At 48.3% G+C, this 16,778-nt stretch overlaps 1 protein-coding gene across 2 annotated transcripts; it reads right to left on the bottom strand.

Annotated features, from left to right (window-relative positions):
• Positions 1–1,125: 1,125 nt before the first annotated feature.
• On the bottom strand, positions 1,126–14,101 carry YKT6 (YKT6 v-SNARE homolog). 2 transcript variants are annotated; one of them, XM_012439245.2, is made up of 7 exons: positions 13,840–14,101; positions 10,450–10,532; positions 9,100–9,200; positions 8,098–8,202; positions 7,709–7,774; positions 4,582–4,683; positions 1,126–3,137 (listed from the first exon to the last, which is right to left on the bottom strand). In XM_012439245.2, the coding sequence occupies exons 1-7, from the start codon at positions 13,941–13,943 to the stop codon at positions 3,102–3,104; spliced, it is 597 nt and encodes a 198-aa protein (XP_012294668.1). In that variant the 5' UTR covers positions 13,944–14,101; the 3' UTR covers positions 1,126–3,101. The 2 variants fall into 2 exon arrangements, with proteins under 2 accessions (XP_012294668.1, XP_012294669.1); XM_012439246.2 differs by lacking the exons at positions 1,126–3,137; positions 4,582–4,683 and adding an exon at positions 4,691–6,821.
• Between the last annotated feature and the right edge of the window lie 2,677 nt (positions 14,102–16,778).

Below are 16,778 nucleotides of genomic sequence, written 5' to 3' on the forward strand. Positions count from 1 at the left end.
GCACCTGGACAGGTGCTCTCAGGTGTGTAGGTGGGCAGGTGGCAGGTCCCAAGAGCCAGGTGCAAAGAATCTAGGCCAGTGCCCAAGATTGCTGCAGTGTCTGTCCCTAGCATGGTATCTAGGGCTCCTATCAGCTGTAATCAGAGGAGCCTTTCCAGGCCAGGCCTCCCCAAGGAAGGCTGCAGGCACTGCAGATCGTGCACCCTCACATACATTATTCCTGAGGCCCTTCTGCAGATGCCATCAGGGTAGCAGCTCTGATGAAGTTTTAGGGCACAGCACACAGGGCTAAGCCACCCTGTACTGGGCCAAGCACTACAGGCAAAAGGGACACCACTGACAGACATTTCATTCATCACTTTTGTATTTTTTTTGAGAGGGAGTCTCACTGTCACCCAGGCTGGAGTGCAGTGGCATGATCTTGGCTCACTGCAACCTCTGCCTCCAGAGTTCAAGTGATTCTCCTGCTTCTGCCTCCTAAGTAGCTGAGACTACAGGTATCCACCACCATGCCCAGCTAATTTTTGTATTTTAGTTGAGACAGGGTTTCACCATGCTGGTCAGACTGGTCTCGAACTCCTGACCTCAAATGATCCACCCAACCTGCAGGGGTCAGCTTTGCTCCTCCAGGAAGCAGGAAGCTTCCAGCTTCCAGGTACCCTGTGGAGCCTCCTCTGCTCCTGAAGTTTCCACCTGTGCTTGGTGGGATGCCAGGTGGTCTCAGATTGATCCCGGGGTCACCAGTGAGGGACAGGAAGCCTACAGCAGGATTGGGATGGGGATGGGGCCTCCTGTCCCCTGGTTCTGCAGCTATGAGGCGGCTTTCCCATGGGAGTCTCCTGGTTGCAGCTAAGATCAGGTAATGGAATCCGAAATAACAGGGCGTCTACTCCAGGGCTCCCTCATCTGGTTAACAGCAAAAAAGAAAATACAGTTCCTCCTAGTAAGGTCTAGAGAAAGGAGGTGAAGGAGTCAGGCTTGCAGCTACCTCTCCTGGGCAGGAGCCAGCCAGGATAACTCAGACCCTTGCACGCGGCAGGCACACAGCTCGAGGCCTCTCTCCCCCAGGGGCAGCGCTTGGTGAGGAAAGGGCTCCCCTGAAGCACAAAGCAAGCACAGGACCACTGGAATTTCAAGACTTTATTCAGACAGGCGCCTCTCAAACAGAACACAGGGAACTTAGGCAGAAGTTATTAAAATACACTCTTGCCAAATGATTTACAACAGAACATAACAGGGAGCAGGGGATCTGTGGGTGGGGTCAGGCTGGGCCCTCTATCTCACAGGGCCTGAGTCAAGCCCAACTACACTGCTTAGCAGGGGCTAACCCAGGCCAAGGTCTCACTTCCTCTTACCACAAATTCACACCTCCATTTTCCCCACCCCCATCTCTCCCTAGGGTCCTCAAGTGGGAGAGGTAGCATCCTTTGGATCCAGGCCCACTCCACTCTGTCTCCGGCACCAGTGGGCAGGCTGGGTCTGGGCCTCAAGGGGCCCTGGGCTTGGGATGTCTACAGCAATAGGAAAATGACAATGGACAGGTTCTTCAGGGGTAGGCTAAAGTCCTCTGGCCAGCAGTGCCCAGAGAAAATGGGCAGCAGCAGGTAAACCAGCCAGAAGATGGGGTCCTCTGAACCCACGGCATACCCCATCCTCCTGCCCAGACCCTGCCCACACGGGGAGTCAGGACCACTGGGTCTCTGGTCAGGATAGTGGGTGCTCTCAGCAGTGTGGCAAGCTCAGAGCAGGGTTCCCAAGGACTATATCACACTGGCTCAAAACTCATAGGTGACACCATCCCAGCAGGAGTTTCCATGGGAGCTGGATCCCAGGGATGCATCCTGAGCACAGGTGGGCAGCCTGGAATATGGCACTAGGACCCAAGGGATCTGGAACATCCTGGGCCCATCTTCTGGGTTGCTCCAGCCTGTTTCCAGGACTTGGCGGTGAGTGGGCCTCCTGCCAGGTGGCAAGGCACAACTTAGACCAACCCCTTGGCCTCCATTCCCCATGCAGCTGCCTCTGACTAAGAAGGAACTAGCAGGCCTATGCTGGCCAGACCACAGGTGGGGTGCTGGGAGTCCTCAGGCTGGCCGGCACCCACTCCTGGTGTCCATGGGAGAGATCCACTTGTTCAGATGCATAGGCCTCAGGCGGTTCAAGGCAGTCTTGTAGCCAGAGAGGCAAATAAAAATCAGTTTGAGAGACCACAGCACCCGCTGCTTTGATTGTGATGTTCAAAGGCAAGATGCAAGTCAAGGCAAGTGTCCCAGAGGCCCTGGGCAGCTGAGTGCACCTGTGTTTGAGCTTCCCTGAAGACGGACACTCCCAGCTGACCATTAACACCAGGAGAACATCCCCCTTTCCTGGGCTCAGTTCCCAGTCTACCTGCTGGTCTGACCTCAACCCACACACTCCCATCCACACTGCAGCTCCTTCCAAACCCTCCCAATAAGCCACCTTTGTGGGACTTGGAAGCTGCTTAGGATGGGCCCTGCCGTCAGTGGGAAGCCAATCCTAGCAGAAAGGTAAGCTAAAGAACAGTCTCAGGATCTGAGACCCAGTGACTGCCCCCCGACTCCCAGGCCTTGGGCCTGAAGTACAGGCCTGCCTGTGGCCACTGTGGTGGGCTCACTCCCACCCCCAACAGTGGCCCTAGGAGAGGCTTTCCCAAGAGTTTTCAAACTCTACCCACCCCAGCCCTGGCATCAGGGACTTCCCACCCCCCAATGGAGTGTTAGTATCATTAATGTACAGACAAAATCCAAAGATATATCAAAGATGGAGAAACAGCTGGCTCCAACCTCCCTCCCACAGAGCCTTCCCAGGGTTAGCTGAAGACAAGCCCTTTGGCATCTACAGAAGCCAGTCGGAGTTTATGGTTTCATTTGCCCAAAAATACACCTTTGGGGACCTCAAATTCTTTCCAAGAATCACTACCACCCTTCCACCATCCCTGTTTCTCCCAGGAACTTCAAAATAAAAATGGCCAGTCTGCCCCACTCTGGGTCCTCGTCTATGGCTGTCTCTTTTTTTCCAGGGGCTGCAGTTCTGATGTGAATGAAAGTGCCGTTCCAGCGCTGGGCCTCTGGCAGGCTGCATCACATGATTGCACAGCACGAGTTTTGTTTCCGGGCCTTGGAAAAAAACAAAGAGTTGCTGAGGAGGAGAACTGAAGAAGTCAGGGCAGTCCCAATCCTGGCAGGCGTGGCAGAGGGAGCTCTACTGGACACAGCCAGCCAGAGAAGCTAGCACTAGAACGGGGTGAGGGTGAAGGCCTAGGGAAGCTGTCCACAAGCAATTCCCATACCAAGCACAAGATGGGCCACAGCTTCCAAAACTAGTCTGGGATCCTTTTTTACTTTCTTTTCCCACATCCCATTAATGCTATCAAAAAGTGAGTAAAATTCCTACAGTTAGGCCTGGTACAAACAAAGGAACAATAATACAAATGGGGCTGGGCGTGGTGGCTCATGCCTGTAATCCCAGCACTTCGGGAGGCTGAGGCGAGTGAATCACTTAAGATCAGAAGTCCAAGACCAGCCTGGCCAACATAGTGAAACCCTGTCTCTACTAAAAATACAAAAAAAAAAATAAATAAAATAAAAATCAGCCGGGCGTGGTGGCCAGCACTTGTAGTCCCAGCTACTCAGGAGGCTGAGACACGAGATTCGCTTGAACCCAGGAGGCGGAAGTTGCAGTAAGCCAAGATCGCACCACTGCACTTCAGCCTGACTCTGAGACTGTCTCAAAAAAAATAAAATAATACAAATGGGATTTGCAGAATATCTTAACTTTGCCCTTAACTTTGCACCCACTCTTGTCTTCCAACAATGCTATCTAACCACCATGGTGGTGTTTCTTCCCAGAAGATGGTCCTGAGGACAACAGATGTGTTTCCCCGTTGGGATGTAGTTTGTAGGGACCACTGTTGCCACCTTCTCTCTTGATTTCTGGTCACAGACTATCTTCCTAATCCCACCTAGCCATCTCCCTCCAATGTGCACATGAAAGCAAATGAGTGTAGACAGACCAAGTAAATTTGTCCCTATGACTGTCCAACCATGGGCCAACAGTGCCATCTCCACATAGAAAGACATAAGCACTGACCTGAGAGAAAGTGGCAGTCAGCAACACCCATCCTTGTCAATTAGATACTTCTGTCACAGGCAGATTAACTAAAAGCTTAAGTACCTCTTCGGGAAAGCTGAATTGCTTGCATCTTAAAGACTTAGACTGACTGCTCTACAGAGGAATACGATTCAACAGTAAACCTCTGGGGATCAGAACTTGAACCAGCCTTCCTGGACTGGAGGTAGGAGTTCAGAGCAGAGGGCAGAGCAGAGGCAGGGGTGGAACAAGACCCCTGCCTACATCTGCTTCAATGGCACCCAAGTGAACTGCCTCCAATCACCTGGGACTGAGGTTCACCTTAGGCTCTCAGTGCACAAGGAGTGAAATCCCCATCCACTATGATTCGAAAGTCTAAGAAAGACCTGTTCATAGTAGAGAATGCCAGAAGCAGCAAGCTGCAACTGCCCTCTGGAGAGAACACCGAGGAGGCAGGTGCTGGGTACTCACAGTTTTATAGAAGGCTTTAGACTGCGTTCCAAGCACTTCGGATTTGGACACCAAGTCATCTAGCTTCTCACCTCGCTCTAACAAAGATTCCATGGTGTTGTGCTGGACAAAAGAGAAAAGGGAACCCAGCTCTGTTCAATAAGTTCCCTGACATAAGCCCCTCGTAGTTCAGTCATGGGGGAAAGCGCCTTACCTGGGTTCCTCTCCAACACACACAAACTTCACCTCTAAGTGTTGAGACTAGGTCCAAGAACAGTTACTGTCCAAGTGGATGGAACAGAACCTGGTGACATTCCTATGAAATCTAGAAGATCTAACTGGGATGTAGCAAACTTCCCAAAAAAGCTGTCCCCAGCACAGGATTAGATAACCAGCACTCCAGGAAAACTCATGTATACATACATTTATATATACATTTGTGTGTGTGTGCATATGCGTGCATGTACACAGGGCTCTGGAAAAAGAGAAGAGTAGCTGGGCACTAAATGGCTGTACTGGGTTGGATAGTGACTCCCACCCTCCACCCAAAATTAACATCCCCAGAACCTCTGAATGTGACCTTATTTAGAAATAGGGTCTTTGTAGATATAAGTAGTTAGGAAGAGGTCATACTGGATTAGGGTGGCCTCTAATTCCATGACTGATGTCTTAGAAAATGAAAACACACAAAGAGAAGGTTACGAGATGGCAGAGGCAGAGCCTGGAGTGATGCATCTCTAATCCAAGGAACACCACAGATCCTCCCTCAGAGCCCCAGAAGACACCAGCTGGGCCCACTGGGCTATTTGTCAACAGCAAATATTTGAGGGTATCTGTTAACAGCAGCCACAGCAAACAAAGGCAGTGGGAAATGGCTGCTGAGCACTTGACATGAGGTGAGTCCAAACTGAGCAGTGCTCTGAGTGAGACACACCAGATTTCAGATGTAGACTCACACACGCCTCATTAATAAGTTTTATACTGATTACATGCTGGAAAAGTTTTATTTGGATATGTTGGGTTAAGTAAAACAGAAAATTAAATTCCACCTATTTTCCTTTTATCATTTTAAAATATAGCTCCTAGGAAATTCCAAGTTACACACATGCCCCAAATATATATCGGACAACACTATGACAGAACATGTCCTGCCTTCTAAATGGGCTATGTCCTAAAGGTCATCAAACTCTGATTTAGGAAATGAAAACAGTGACCCCACAAGAAGGGGTCTAGAGATGGAGGCCTCACAAGAGCCAGCAGCCCTGATACCAGCACCCTCAGGATGCAGCAGCTCCCTTCTCTCCTTAGATGGCTGCAGCTACAGCAGCTGGATGTACATATGAAGCAGCACAGAACGAGGAGCCAGCAAGAATGTCCTTCATCCCTACGCACAGTTGAGCAACTCAGATTTTCAACACACAGAGTTAACTGATTCAGATATATACACCAATCATCTAGACTTTACAACTGCAGCTAGATGAGGTTGGGTGAATAGGACTCATCCACTCCACACCGTGGGGAGAGGAGAAACAGCAGGTGTCCCAGGTGCCATGATACTCAGACTAGGACTTGAGCAACAAAAAGAAGAGACGGCTTGTAAAGAAAACAGAGAAATGCCACCTAGGTGGTAAGAAAGCTTACAAGGTTTCGAAAGACACAGATTCCATGAAACTTTCACATCTATTGTTTATTCCAAAGCCACATTATTCAGAGTGTGCTCAGCAGACCTGCATTTGAAGCCCCTGGGATGCTTTTTATAAAATGCAGGTTCCCAGGCCCCACCCTAAACCAACAACTCCAACCCCAGGAGATGCTGATGTACACAATAAAGCCATGCCTGTGTAAACGGTAAAGCTTTGTATCTGGGCTTCAATCCACTCCAGGTATCTATCCACTGCTGAACACAGGTGTAAACTAGGCACCGTATCGTGAGCAGGATGGAAAAGATGTCCCAGTGCTCACATGCCGGTCAGGGAGACATGTAAGAAAGCAGTGACAAAACTGTGACATTCAGAAAGGCTCAAGCTTCAGGTGCCTGTGTATAAGCTGGGCAGGAAAGGGTATAAGAAAGACAGGGCCCAGTCAGGAGCCTGTGAGTTAGGAGTTTGCACTTTGTCCTGGGGCAGATCTGAGAGCTGCTGAAGGGTTGTTGTGCAGATCAATGACTGCTATCTGGTGGACAGACTGGTGGTGAGCAGGAAACAAGGGGACCAATTACAGGCAAAGGCTATAGGCTGCTTGCATTCCACTTGTATGAAAAACTTAAAAAAAGAAAAAAAAAAGGAGTTGAAGCAGCAGTTACAAATCAGGAGATTTTAACAGAGAGATCTATCCAGAACAGAACAGTCATAGGACTTGGTACAGCCAGAGGAACAGGTGCTGACGAGGAGCCTCCAATTGCGGATATGATAGAAGGGGCAGCCAGGGCCATTAGAGTGGGGTGCTCAACTGGGAGCCCATAGCAGGCTCCAGCAGAGCCATATAGGAAACTGAAGGCCTGACTCTGGGACCCCTGTGTACTGTGCCTCCATGATAAAAATCAAGATTTGTGCAACAGTTAAACAAGGTACTACGTGTAAAGCACTTGGCACAATGCCTGCACACACACAAATCAGGAGAGTTCAGCAGTTACAAATCAGGAGATCTCAGCTCGAAATGCAGGGTTCTGGCTCTTCTCAAATGGACCTATGTGACAACTCTGGGCCCGTATGCCAGAAGCTGCCCTGTGCTCAGTGCACTGTGCTTCAATCTGTTCACCTTCAAGGCAAACGCTGCAAGGGAAGGCACCTGTGGGGTGTGGAGGCACCTGACACCCTAACAAACACATCAGGCTGGAAATCCAAGTCTTCAGAGGCCAAACCCTAGGAACCCAGTAAATGCCCAGACAGGCAGTAGCCATGGGGAGGGGGCACTTGAGGGCTCCAATGGTTCCCAGCTTGGTCCCCTACAAATAATGGGTGCCATTAACCAAAACAAGGGAATAGGAGAGCCAGTCTAATGCCTGGGGTGGGGCAAGGGGTGGGCAATCCCAATTCCTGGAGAGTGCTGTGGTTACTATTAAAACAAGGATGGATCTGTGCATGCCTGGCCAGTGGCAAATCGCACCCCCGCCTCAGTTCTTGGGCTTGCTCTCCATCTCCCTACTTACCAGAATGATTTTGGTCTCATCTAGTTCGGCCTGCACTTTAGTCATGGGATCAGCTTCTCGTGGGTTCTAGGACAGAGTGAAAAATAATAAAGTCAGGACTGGAGTGGCTACCTGGAAACAAAGCGTAAAACTGAGGAAGATGGACAAACTTTCACAGGTTAAAAACCACAGCCTGTTGAACATGTAACAGAAACCCAAAGCCTGCCTACAGCTTCGGTTCCCAGGTCTGAAGGTGGATTCTGTTTTCCATACAGAAGGCTTGAGAGAGAACACCAGCATCAGAAGCTATCTGATGTAACCAGACCAGAACTATGAGAGCAGTTGGCGTTTTCAGTTTGACATGGATTCTGGGCCACATGGTATCTGCATGATGCTTCCTTTAACCCTACCTGGTATCTACTGAGGTGACCCTCCAGGGCTGTATAATTGATTGTAGCAGGGGATCCTACTGGCCAGTCTATCCTGTCGACTTGCTTGGAGAATTCATCTAGTACCTGCAAGACAAAGGAGCCTCAAGAAGCTCCCACTTTGCACTCACCAGTGGTCTCAACGACAAGGCTTCAACCCTGAGCACCTCACCTTGAACGAGGCTCCCTGACCCCCAGAACCCAGGAAGAAGGAATGAGGGGGATATATAATGGCAAGAGAGAAAATCTAAGCTAAAGTTCTTTTCAAATTTTTATCATTAAAACATATCCTAAATATTCTGAGAATCAAAAGTATGCCCAGCCTGAAGATGAACCTCGCCTGGGGAGTAGTAAAGGTATTTGAATTTTTAAACTATAGAATTCCTGAAAAAAAAAGGGCACTGGCCCTCTAATTTTCTCCAAAGCAATTTTTTTTTAAAAGAGAATTAGTCCCCTGGATTTAAGAAACCACCAGATTTCATGTGTTTGGAGGTATTTTAGTGCTCTGGGTTATAGAATGAAGCCTCTGACTTCAAAGAGTTTACATTAATAATTAGTACCGCACACACAAATAATTAAAGAATGCTTAGGTGCTAAGCTCTGAGATGCAACTGACTGACATCAAGGTAGTGGGATGCAGGAACTGCAGGAGGCAATGTGGAGAGTGAGGGCATTCAAGAGGGAGACTCCTTGCACAGGGGGCGAGAACACGAGGCTCAGCTGTCTCAGAGGGTCCCGACCCAGAGAATAGATGCTGTGACTCAGTCGCCTAGATCCAGGTCACATGAGATAGCACCGGGGAGGAAAACCACGCAGGGATGCCAAATTGTCTCTTGGGTTGCAGGAAAGGAGGCTGAAAAATGTGTTGACTTTAGACACATTATTTCATCCCTTATGCCTCAGGCACTGCCATCGCCCCCTGTCACAGTCCATGAAAATGCCCATTCATCATCCAAGTCTAGTAGAGGCAAATCAAAAACTCACCTTCTCCAGCAAGGTAAAGGCCACCCGAGATGGGTATTCATTGTCAGCAATGACCACACCTGCAAGACTGTCATTCCGGACATAGACATGGCACAGATAGTCTAAGGAGACAAGAGATCAGACACATGGATGCTGACATGAGGGCTTCAGACTTCTTTTAATCGCCCCAAATCAAAGCATCACAATGCTGGGCCAAATGAAGCCACTCTGAAGCTCAATAGCTCTGAGCAAGGCTTGTGGAGAGGCTTAGCAGCACAGCCCAATGGGCCACACACAAGAGCTTGGCCCAACACCTGCTTTAGGAACAGTAAATACCCAGAGGCCCAGTATGCAAAGCCAGGGCTTAAATGAACAGCCAGTGGTGCAGAAAACACACCCCAGACAACATGACACCAGGAGCACTTCCAAGTGTCTTCTTCAAGTTCAGGTCAGGCCAAGCTATATCTTGGGGATCTGAAGCCCTTGGGGCCCTGTGCTGCTCCCAAACTTAGGGAACCCCGGACAAGTCAAGAGGCCTCTGCTTTCCTAAAAAATCATTTCAGAGCAGCCAAAAGACAGGAAATTACCCCCCAGGGCCTCAGTCTTCCATATTATAGCAACCTGCTGGGTTTGCTCCACTCTGGTGGGTGACTGGGAGTAGGGGGATTAGTCTAGAAAAAGATCAGCCACTGCCAGCTAAGGCCTCCAGTGCACTGTGCTAAAATCCTCATATGATTGAAAGGTACAGTTGTACAGGTCTTCTGCAAAATATCCACAATCCACAGGATTGTTCATTTGCATCACTTTGAAAGGATTCAGAGTTGATACAGCTAACCATATCCCCAAGGAAAGAGAAACGTAAGGATTACAGCTTACGAATAAAAACCTTCTCGTCCTTAAGGATCTGACCCAGAAGATTCCAATGCTAAACAACAGAAAAACAAATAAAAGAGGAGGGAATGATGGTGAGCCCCTGAAATCAGAAAAGAGCAAAGATAAATAAGAACAGGAATGAGGAGGAGGAAGAGAAAAGGGGATTATCACCAATGCTCTCCAGATTTTGTATACCATCCCCAATTAAGACTCAAACATGGGGTCAAAGTGCACACCCTCCAAAGAAACTGAGAAGCTAGTCAGTGGGGGAACTGTCTTTAAGTAATAAACGTGGGAAGGGCAGGCACAATTTGAAAGAGAACAGAGTAAGAACACTGAAATATCTGTGATGCGATTTCACTTCTGTGATGTTAACAGCACAGAAATCTCACATACAGGAGGGTGGGGTCCCAGTAGAAAGGAGAGAGCTGGGTGCTGCGAGAGGTGAGGCATGGCAGCCAGGTCAGCACACGTGCAGAAGTAGGAGGGTCCTCTTACCTTGTTCTTTGACAGAAGCTCTAGTGCCTTTCGATGAGCGCTCCACAATCAGTTGACTCGTGAAGGTCATAAATTCCTGAACGCTAAGAAACACAAAATGTATTTACTGCCTTCTTCTTATCACTTTGTCCCCAACACAGTGGAAAGTGACCTCTGGGCTTATACATTAAGGAGACATTGTTTTTTGGTTTCATTTCTTTCCCTCCCATCCCTAGTAATAAACACTCTATAAATGAGCACAAATACTGTTAATTATGAATCACCATCACCATTCAAGCTACATTCGTTTGCTACCTAGCTCACCAAAACAGGTGAATTTTCTGGGGGATCTTCCACAGGGTACAGTCAATTTTACATTTTGGTCAGAGCGTAATTTGGGACGCAATGGAAAAACAAGAGGCAGGTCCTGCTCTCAAGGTCTCAATAACTTCCAAGAAGCAGGACAAATAAGAACTGCACTAGGAAAATATTAGTGCAAAAACTGTCAGGTGAAAATACACAACCATTTATGGCTGTGTCCACATAACAGACCTTCACATTGCCACATACACCCATAGTGAATGCCGGCTCAGGTCTGCTGGGGCTCATCCACAGAACAAGCACAAGGCACTCTGGAAGGAATAAAAGGAAAACAGCTTAACCAAGACAAGGAATTGGGAAATGGCACATACAAAGGGTGAAAGGAAGGAGAAGGTCCATCATGGGCTCAACAGAGAGATCTATCCAGAACAGAACAGTCACAGGATTTGGTACAGCCAGAGGAACAGGTGCTGACAAGGAGCCTCCAATTGCGGATATGATATAAAGGGCAGCCAGGGCCATTAGAGCGGGGTGCTCAACTGGGAGCCCACAGCAGGCTCCAGCAGAGCCATATAGGAAACTGAAGCCCTGACTCCGGGACCCCTGTGTGCTGTGCCTCCACAATAAAAATCAAGATTTGTGCAACAGTTAAACGAGGTACTATCTGTAAAGCACTTGGCACAATGCCTGCACACACAGTATTACTTGTTGGTATCTTAAGGGACTGTTGTGATCGAAATAACCCCTCAGAAAAGAAGACTCCAAACAAGGAAGGCTTTGTAGTAAACCTAAAGAGACAACTCTTGAGGCAGGGCTAAAATGAGACAAAGGAAGAACTGCATTGTGACAGCATGTATACAAAAGCCAAAAAAGCTGGGAAACTATTTTTTCAAGTTTGGGATCTGGTAATTATGGGGCAGGAAGGATGTAAGTGAAGAGTTCTTATAAGAAAACAAGCTCAGGCCAGAAGCCATGACTCATGCCTGTAATCCTTGCACTTTGGGAGGCTGACGCAGGCAGATCACTTGAGCTCAGGAGTTCAAAACCAGCCTGGGCAACATGGTGAAAACCTGTCTCTATTTAAAATACAAAAAATTAGCCAGCGTGGTGGTAGGTGCCTATAATCCCAGCTACTTGGGAGGCTGAGGGAGGAGAAACGCTTGAAGCCAGGAGGCAGAGGTTGTAGTGAGTTGAGATCGCACTATTGCACTCCAACCTGGGTGATGGTACAAGACTGTCTCAAAAAAAAAAAAAAAAAAGCTCAGCTGGAACATGTGTTGTTCTAAGACCTATTAGTAGAGATGTCCCTTTAGTGTTGTAGCTGTCAGTCATTGGAAACTAGCGTGGGTATCCCAAGCAAGTGAGGTGTAAGTCCTACAAGTGAAATCTCTGAGAATTCTAAGTACTAATGGGAAGGAAAAAGGAAAAAGAATCAGAGCCAAGTTGGCACCAAAAGTTCCATCTGAGAAAAGCAACAACACAGAGCAGTGAACGTAGGCCATGGTAAAGACTGCAAACATCAAGAACTCCAAGAAGGAGCTAAAAGATGATGTAGCAATTCCGCTTCTGGGTAAATACCAAAAAGAAATGTGAGCAGGGTCTTGAAGACATATTTGTACATCCATGTTCATAGCAGTATCATTCACAATGCCTGAAATGTGGGAACAGCCCAAGTGTCCACCGACAGATGAATGGATAAACAAAATGTGAATACAGACAATGGATTATTCAGCCTTCAAAAGGCAATTCTGATATGTACAAGATGCCTGAGCCTTGAGGATATTATGCTACATGAAATAAGCCAGACACACAAAAACTTTATGATTCCATTTATCTAAGGCTACCAGAAAAGTCAAAATCACAGAAACAAATTAGAATGGTGACTGCCATGGGCTGGGGGTTATGGGAATGGGGAGTTGGTGTTTAATAGAAACAAGTTTGATAAAAAGGAGTTCTGGAGACTGGTGACAGTGATGGCTGCACAACACTATCAATCTGTCTTGTATCACTGCACTCACTCCACACTTAAAGACAGTGAAGATGATAAATTTTATGTGCCATTTTACTACAATTAAAAAACAATTTTTTAAAAGAACTCAAAGGAGCAGAAAGTTTCAACAAAATAAGAGATTTTTTTTACATCCAGCAAGTCATTAGCAAAGAATTCTCATCAAGAACCAGCTGCACTGAAGCAGGGAAAACAGAATGCAAACGGCAGATTCCATCAGACTTTGAGACAAGATGACCATGGACACCGACTATGTAGGGTCCTTCTTCTTTTGTGCCTGAGTCACCCCACTCCCTCCCATGAATGGTCTGGAAGTGTCTGTGGTACTTCTAACACGTCCCAGCAATTAAAGCACTCCAGAAACATTTAAAAGTTTGTAAGCCCTACAGATCCCATGCTTCTTTAGAATCTTCAGTGTGGAATCCTTTTGTACCACTAGTGTCCGACTAAAAAGGGTTAAATCTGGCTTTCAGTTCTAGCTGGCTGTGGTATAATCTCTTGGTACCTCAGTGACTTCACCCATCAAAAAAAAAAAAAAAAAAAAAAAGTATATCAGTATTTCTCACAGTTGGGAAGCCCTGCGAGATAATCAAAGTATGGCGCTCAAGATGTGGCACCCAGGCTCCCAGAGTCGGAATCCCTGGATGGGAGGTGTTGGTCTAAAATATAGATTTCGAGGCCTCCATCTACTAATTTAGAACATCTGGGCATGAAGCTTGGAAACCTGCACTCCATTTTACATTACCCTTAAAATTTTTACAAGGCAGAAATTTGAAAAACACTGGGTAGAGAACTATATTCTAGAATTGTATAAGCTGTTTAAGAGCGAATGTTGGATGATTCCTCAGAGGTACAGTCCACGGGCAGATTCCATTACAGGAGGCCAAGCCCGAACCACGGACCCTGGGCCCTCCCCGCCCCTCCCCAGACTGGAACTGCAGCCTTCTCTGACCCCGGGCCCTCGGCCACCCCGCCCTATCCCTACCCTCCAGCCTCCTCCATCCTCCCCTGATCCCTCCCTCGACTCCCGACCCCAGTCCTCTCCGCCCGATCGCCACGGCCCATCCGCCTGCGCCGCTCACCTGGATCTCTGGAAAAAGCTGAAGGAAGACACATCGTGCGCGGCTTTGAGCAGCACCGCCTTGGCGTCGCCTTTGTAGAGGACGCTGAGGCTATATAGCTTCATGGCTCCGCGCCTTCAGGCCGCCCGCCTGCCCAGACGCGGGACCAGCTCTCAGGGAGCAGCGCGGCCGCCGCCCCTCCGGACCGCCGCCGCCTACCGGCCTCTCAGCTGCCGGCTGCTGACGGGGCCACCGCCGGCTTCCTCCTCCTGGTTCGCAATCCACTTCCGGATCCGGTCAGCCTCATTGTGGGTTCTCATACCCCGGATGCAGAAAGGAGCGGCAGGGAGCCCATTGCAGCGAGGGGCGGAACGCCACGCCTCGCGTGAACCTGGCCCCTCCCTGCTCTCCAGGTGGAGTCGGCCGCAAGGTGGGGTACTGTGCCGTCTTGTGTTGCGTGGTGCTGGGCCTCCCGGAGCGGCCTGAACCCTCCGTCGTGGTCCCCAGCCCCTCAGGGCTGTGCTGAGCCGTCCAGGTCGCTTTCACTCTGTACTCCGGGTTACAAGTGCAGTCTATAGGTCCATAGCTACTTCTTGGGCAGTGAGACCCAGAGCAACACCGAGGCGCCAGTTCTCTGCATATCTTCCTGGAGGCAGGACCCTTTACTTTCAGAGGCCCCCTTCAGGTTTCAGATCACTGACTGCTCCAAGCAGACCCCGGGTGACACGGGACCCCAAGGCACAAGGCTGCCGGGATGCATGGGAAAGCACTGATTTAGGACTTCACAGAGCAGCAGAGCCTGTTTAACTCTAAAGCGGGCAGAAATTGAGTTCCACACTGCAAGGAGCAGCTTGGTGCACAGTGACGTTGAGACCTTTTTGCTTGAGTTGTTGAAAGAAGGCAAGTCCACGGATAGGAATGAGTGAGGCACAGTTCCCTGAAGATGCCGTACCTTGCCCGTTTCTTGTGTACTAAGTGATATCACGTGTTACTAAACTAAACCAGGTGCATTTGCCTACGCACAACGTAAAACCAAACATCCAAGCATTGGATTTTTGTAGCAAGAAAGAATTGTTTTCAAGCAGCCTTGCAAGGAGACAGAAAACGGGCTCAAATCGGTTTCCCAGTACTTGTTTCGCAGCAGTGGATTTAAGGGAAAGATTTTGGAGGTGGAGTTTCGGGCTGGGCAGTGATTGGCTGAAACGAAGAAGCGGTTAGAAAATCCCTTGGCCTTATGCTGTTGCTTCTTCATACTGCTTCCTGGGTCACATGCAAATTCAGGGGAGTTGGTATAAAACAAAATGTGGAAATTCGGGCTGTGACATCAAATACCCACTCATCAGTCTAATAAGTCTATTTTGCCAAGGCTCCAGTCGACCATATTGGTTCCAACCTGTTTCGGCAAGTTGTATAAGCAGAGGGCATTATAGCAAACTGTTTATCAGCTGCCCTGCAAGACAAGATCAAGATTTCTATTAGTTACTAGTTTCTTTAACCCGTAGGGCACAGTTTCACATATAATCAGAAAGGAACTTGCAAGACACATACATCCGAAAGGACCTTGGTCTTTGGAAGTCGTCAGTAAGGTCACAAAATCATGATGCCAGAAACAGCCATATCTGAGATTATGGGAAAGAGATGATATACTGGAAAAACAACAGCATCACTTTAAACATTACTCTAAATCAAGGTTTCTCAACCTTGGCAATATTGACATTTTGGGTTGGATAGTTCTTTGTTGTTGAGAGACTGCCTTGTGCATTGTGCAGGCAGCATCTCAGGCCTTGTACCCACTAGATGTCAGTACCAACCCACCCCTTCCCCACTGCACAATCAAAAACGTCAAAATGTCCCTTGGGAGCAGTAGTTTAGAGAAACATTGCTCTGTGTGTGTGGGGTGGGGAGGGGTGTACTTGTTTGTTTTGTTTTGTTTTGAGACAGGGTCCTGCTCTGTTGCCCAGGCAGAAGTGCAGTAGTATCATCTCGCTCACTGCAACCTCTCCCTCCTGGGTTCAAGCAATTCTCGTGCCTCAGCTTCCTGAGTAGCTGGGATTACAGGCGTGTACTCCAACACCCAGCTATTTTTTGTATCTTTAATAGAGACAGGATTTCACCATGTTGGCCAGGCTGGTCTCGAACTCCTGACCTCATGTGCTCCACCCACCTCAGCCTCCCAAAGTGCTGGGATTATAAGCATGAGCCACTGTGCCCAGCTGAGAAACATTGCCTTAAATAATCTGTAGTGAAAGGAAGTTCCCACCACCTGCCCACTTACTCAGTACCTCTCTCATCAACCCTCTTTCCTGGGTGTTTCCAGGTACAGAGGGTGGAAAGGGGTTTTCCACATTTCCTCTGTTTTGGTGGTAAACATCAGGAACAGCCATTGGCCATGGCTAGGCTCAGCCACCCACAGATACGGACACAGTAGTCTGACAAGCTGGGTTGCTGGGTGCTATCAGTTCAGGCTCATCTGACTGCACTGACACCATTTCCCAGTAGGAGGCAGTTGAGAGCCATTTCTGAGGAAAATCTGGAACCCTCTTCCTTCCACTGAAAGTTGTGCAAAAAGATCAGGAAGACAGTGCTTGGATGGAATAAATTTCAGTGTATTCACTTGACATATTATAGTAGTTGTCCCAAAGTTCACCTTATACCTAGTACTTTCCATGTGCTACTTCATTTAATCCTCACAAAAAAACAAGGGAAGATATTATTGCCACCTTACAGACATAGAAACTGAGATCAGTTTAAGGAGATTGTTAGTAAGGAACAGAGTTGGGGTTCAGATGTCAACAGTGAAATGCTTAGCAGTCATGCAGCCCAGCTCCGCCCCTGGCAACTCTTCCTGCTCCTCTCTGGCCTTGCTCAGCCTCTACCATTCCAGGAAGCCTCATTCATAGTCATGTGGTTGCAGACTTCCCAAGTTCACTGTGTTACCGAAAAGCAAGACCTGCCTTCCA

Source organism: Aotus nancymaae, unplaced genomic scaffold (assembly GCF_030222135.1).
Source record: "Aotus nancymaae isolate 86718 unplaced genomic scaffold, 86718_ANA_hifiasm-v0.15.2.pri h1tg000065l, whole genome shotgun sequence".
Lineage (NCBI taxonomy): Eukaryota > Metazoa > Chordata > Mammalia > Primates > Aotidae > Aotus > Aotus nancymaae.

Excerpts from the sequence above, each read along its gene's own strand:
- YKT6 (XM_012439245.2), bottom strand. The coding sequence starts at position 13,943 with ATGAAGCTATATAGCCTCAGCGTCCTCTACAAAGGCGACGCCAAGGCG. Across the intron at positions 9,201-10,449 it reads AGCTTCTGTCAAAGAACAAG|ACTATCTGTGCCATGTCTAT; the intron begins GTAAGAGGACCC and ends TTGTCTCCTTAG. Across the intron at positions 3,138-4,581 it reads CTAAAGCCTTCTATAAAACT|GCCCGGAAACAAAACTCGTG; the intron begins GTGAGTACCCAG and ends TTTTTTTCCAAG.